Here is a 4481-nt window from a genome sequence, read left to right as displayed (position 1 = left end):
GTTGGATTATGGTTAGCTTCTGTCTAAGCTTGAATTGTACAAAGTTCCCCATCTATTTGTATGTTTTATCCTTTTCTTTCTTGTGTATAAATTACGAAATACATGTATAAATTACTAATGGCATATTAAAAAATATATATATTTTTAAAAAATGTTTTAGGTTGACGCTAATGGCCTATTTAATATATATATATATATTTTAAATTTTTTAGGGTATTAGCGTTGACTAATAGTCCATTAATATATATATATATATATATATATATATATATATATATATATATATATATATATATATTTATTTATTTTAATTTTTTAGGGGCGTCGACAGGGTCGACGCTAATGAAAAAAAATTTCGGGTATTGGGATTGACGCTAATATCTTATTATTATTATTATTATTATTTTTAGTGTATTTGCATCCATACAAGTTGACGCTAACGATAGACTATTAGGGTCGACTATGACGTATTAATTTTTTTTTTTCAAAAAAATTTCCAGGTATTAGCATCGACAACGGTCGACGCTAATATCTTATTATTTATTATTTATTTAATTTTTTTTAGTGTATCCGTGTCCACACAAGTTGACGCTAATGACCTTGTCGACACTAATATCTTATTATTTATTTAATTTTTTTTTAGTGTATCCGCATCCACACAAGTTGACGCTAATGATAGACTATTAGTGTCGGTATGTGTGGTAAACGTTTTAGGGTCGACTTAATTTATCATTAGCGTCGACATAATAGTTGATCATCAGCGTCAACCCTTAAGTCGACGCTGATGATTGGTTGAGCATCATCAGTGTCGGGCTTGTAGCGTCGACTTTTGGACTTTTAACGTCCACTTATTGTCGATGCTAATGAGTGAATTTCTTGTAGTGAGAGATATCAAACCCCTTATGCCTCCACCTTAGGGTTTTTTTATAAGTATTTTCTATTCTAACCCTAAATCATATACTGAAATATAGCTGCACTACTGTGAACGTAAACACATTGTTAAACTACGTAAATCTGTGTCTTAATTTTCTCTTATTCTCTCTTTTTTCAATTTCATATTATTGTGCACAATAACAATAAATAACTTTTTGTTTTTTTCTTAATGAAATAGTTATTTTACGTACTAAACTTGTCCTAAGAAGGCTTGGGACATTCTTTAGACAAGGGACAGAACCACATTTTCGGCTAGTCCCCAAAATTTTAAAAAATCATTTAAATTTTAATATATATATATATGAAATAGGCCCAAAATTTAATTTTTTACTCCCATCATATTTGTTTTTATTGGTTTTGTTTTACCCCACGCTTGTATTAGCTACGCGCCATTGCTCGTCTCAATCAGTCGGCAAGGAAATGCTCTATGTGACAGGCTGATCGATCATCGAAGGAACACCATTAATTAGCACTGACAATGTATACGAAATCCTCGTCATGCATGATGTAATTAGGATGACATCACCCATTAAAGTCATTCACCATATACAATCTAGCTATACGAGTAATGTTAGATACTATTCTTTTATCTTTTAAAATTGATGTGACCGACTTTTAAAATCACAATTGAATTTGAAATGGATCGTTATTAAATTTTGATGCAATAATAATTTTAAAAGCCACATCAATTTTAAAAGATAAAAAAATAATTTCTAGTATTATAATCATACAGACCATGTCTCCTAGGACTTGGTGCATGGTCGACCACATAATTATATATATATATATAATTTTTTTTTTTAAAAAAAAGTTAATTTTGGAGTGCTATATTCTATGTAGTATAGATGTGTATTTTACAAAAGTTTTGGGGGGGGGTCAACCTTTATATATATTTTTGGGATTTAAAGTCCACTTAATAGTCACCACATTTTTTTTTTTTTTGGCAATAATTTGGAGGATGGGGCCATGGTCACCCTCTGCCACTGCTATCAGCGGGGAATTGAAAGGCTAGAAAGCCACATGTTCCACAATTACGTTCAACATAATTGCCAAAAGGATGGTCCCTCCTTTTCTATCACAATATTCACGGTAGTTTTGAATTTTCTCCATCTTATTAGATGGATTTTTATAGAATCATACGTAGATATCTTGGTAAAATAAAATAAAATAATAATTTTCTAAAACACTCTTATATATATGGACTTTATTAGGTTGAAATTATTTTGTCAATTTTATCCATATGTAGTTTAGATAAATTCTAGTGCTAAAATTCCATGTGTACAACGAAAAAGAATTGAAAAAACCCCGATTTGGACCCACAAACCGATCTATATATTCTGCTTGTATTATTTTTTCTTCTTTAGATAACGTTTATTCATCTTTAAAATAAATAAATAAATAAATCTTGTCTCAATAGTTTAGTTTCAATTAATTAGCGGACCCTAAATAATTAGCACCCCGGCCGGGATAACTTTTTCTTATATTAAACCAAAAAAGCATTAATTTAATTCTAATAATTACTTATATTATTAGTTCAGCAATGTGCTTACGTTTATAAACAAGTACCCAATTTTTCACTAGATACTAATTAATATTCCTCATTAAGAATATGAGTTACCATCTTTAACAATCTCCACCCTAAGCGAATATTCCAGTACCCCTTTTAATTAGGAGATATCAAACACCTTATGCCTCCACGGCTCCACCTTGTGCTAATAGTTTGAGAAGTGTCGATCTCTAGCACTGAGAGATGTTGATCGATCAAGCTGAGAAAGAAAACTTGAACTTGTTTGTATTATCAAGAAGTTTGAACTTTCTCATGGTATCACATGATCTGTACGTAGCAATCAGCTCGATCTCTTATCTTGTGACTAGCTTGTTTGGCTCTTGATTGTAAAAACTAATTTTCTTACAAGCCTCCTAGCATCAGAAATATGAGAAATGTAAACCATTTTACTCGCGAATGTTATTTTTTTTATTTTTTGACAACTGAAAATAATTTAAAGTTTATAATTATTTTGTATAGGTAGAGCTAAACACTTCAAATTTAAAGTAGAGATTTTTTGTGTTTTTTTTTTGGAAAATATTTTACGCTAAAATAAACTTGGCCAAGGGTGTGTTTGGATGCCTGCGCGCTGCTTGATTCACTCTTATGTGTCTAAGTAAATCTAACTATTATGCTAATTAATTAACCTGAATGCATTTTTATGTTGGCTTTGCTAAAGGTTCAAAAGCCCTTTGAAATGTCAAGTTTTTCTTGATAATATTACTTCAATCTCACATCTTTATTGTTGTACATGCATGTCCCCAAATGTCAATACATGACTTATTTAATGGTAAGTACTCTCTAAAAGCATAGAGGCTTTGAGGACCTAATACATATAGATGTGAAGCTCTTAGTAAGGTCGCTGGCCGACATAGTTGCCACGAGGATCATAGTTGCAGCCGATGAAAGTGCCTCCATTGTTGCATCTCACTTTAGCACACCCCAGGCGTACAGAATTCCGCCAAACCACCTGAGTATAGTGAAGGCACTCCCCTCCAACACATGAATTAGAGTTGTAGTTATAGTTGGACTTTTCTCTTACCCACAAGTCCACCGCAGCCGCACCCGTGAGGTCACTGCTACTCCCTGCAAGGTTCTCACCGTAAGGACCACCGGAGTGCACAAGTCTGCAATCACCCGTACGTTGATTAGCATAGTTCTGGGCAAAAGCCGCTAGGTTTGCGTCCCATGTTATAGGTCCGACGCCCACCTGTGATCGAGCTGTGTTGTGAGCATTTATGTAGTCTTGTGGTGTGTTTTGGGCACAGGAGAGATGGACCATGGTTAAACTGAGGACACAAACAATGGCTTGCGAAATCTTGCTGATTCCCATATTGGGTTTTCTCTAGATCTTGCAAAGCGAAACCTTACAAGGGGGGTGATACAAAATGAAGCATGCATGGGGGTAAATATAGGAATGTTAGTGTTATATGAAGATTTTTCTTTTCTTTTTTTTTTTAATTTATTATTATGATAAACTACATTTGTCATGATCTTGACCATTCATTTTAAATGAACAATCCAGATAAATGTATTGCACTGTGTAATACCCTAAAATTGCAGCGGATCGTTGCACTAGATATCTATCTGTTTCTTCCACTTGTGCAATGCTTTCCCTACCTTTTTTTTTTCCTTGGACGCATGCACGCACATACCGTTAGTGGTCAAGACAAATTTCTTGGTCTCTTATTAGCAAAGGGGGAATAGGATCCTATGTATTTCATTAAATGAAATAGAAATTATCTATTTCAAATGAAAGGTTAGGATTTGAAATTGATGCATTTAACGGTATATATAAAGTTACGGTTGACACATCTTATAAAACTTTAAATAATGTGAAATCATGTATACCATTAGATACATTGATTTTAAATCTTGACCATAAAATAAATAGTATCAATTTCATTTCAAATGGAGAAAATTCTATTCCTGAGTCTAGGTGTGAGATATTGCTACCTATTTTTAGAGCATCACTTAAATAAAGAAAAATACAGATTTTTTT

General features: G+C 32.6%; 1 protein-coding gene across 1 annotated transcript; it reads right to left on the bottom strand.

The window, feature by feature from the left end:
* Nucleotides 1-3170: 3170 nt before the first annotated feature.
* Nucleotides 3171-3862, bottom strand: LOC133882190 (pathogenesis-related protein 1-like). The gene has a single exon (XM_062321304.1). It carries the CDS (start codon nucleotides 3810-3812, stop codon nucleotides 3330-3332), a length of 483 nt encoding a protein of 160 aa, XP_062177288.1. The 5' UTR covers nucleotides 3813-3862; the 3' UTR covers nucleotides 3171-3329.
* Nucleotides 3863-4481: the final 619 nt, after the last annotated feature.

Source organism: Alnus glutinosa, chromosome 11 (genome assembly GCF_958979055.1).
Source record: "Alnus glutinosa chromosome 11, dhAlnGlut1.1, whole genome shotgun sequence".
In the NCBI taxonomy this organism is placed as follows: Eukaryota; Viridiplantae; Streptophyta; class Magnoliopsida; order Fagales; family Betulaceae; genus Alnus; species Alnus glutinosa.
Note: the sequence above shows the minus strand (reverse complement) of the source record. Positions and strands in the feature narration are given on the sequence as shown.

Bases quoted from the DNA above. Each gene is read 5' to 3' on its own strand.
- LOC133882190 (XM_062321304.1), bottom strand. From the start codon at position 3,812: ATGGGAATCAGCAAGATTTCGCAAGCCATTGTTTGTGTCCTCAGTTTA.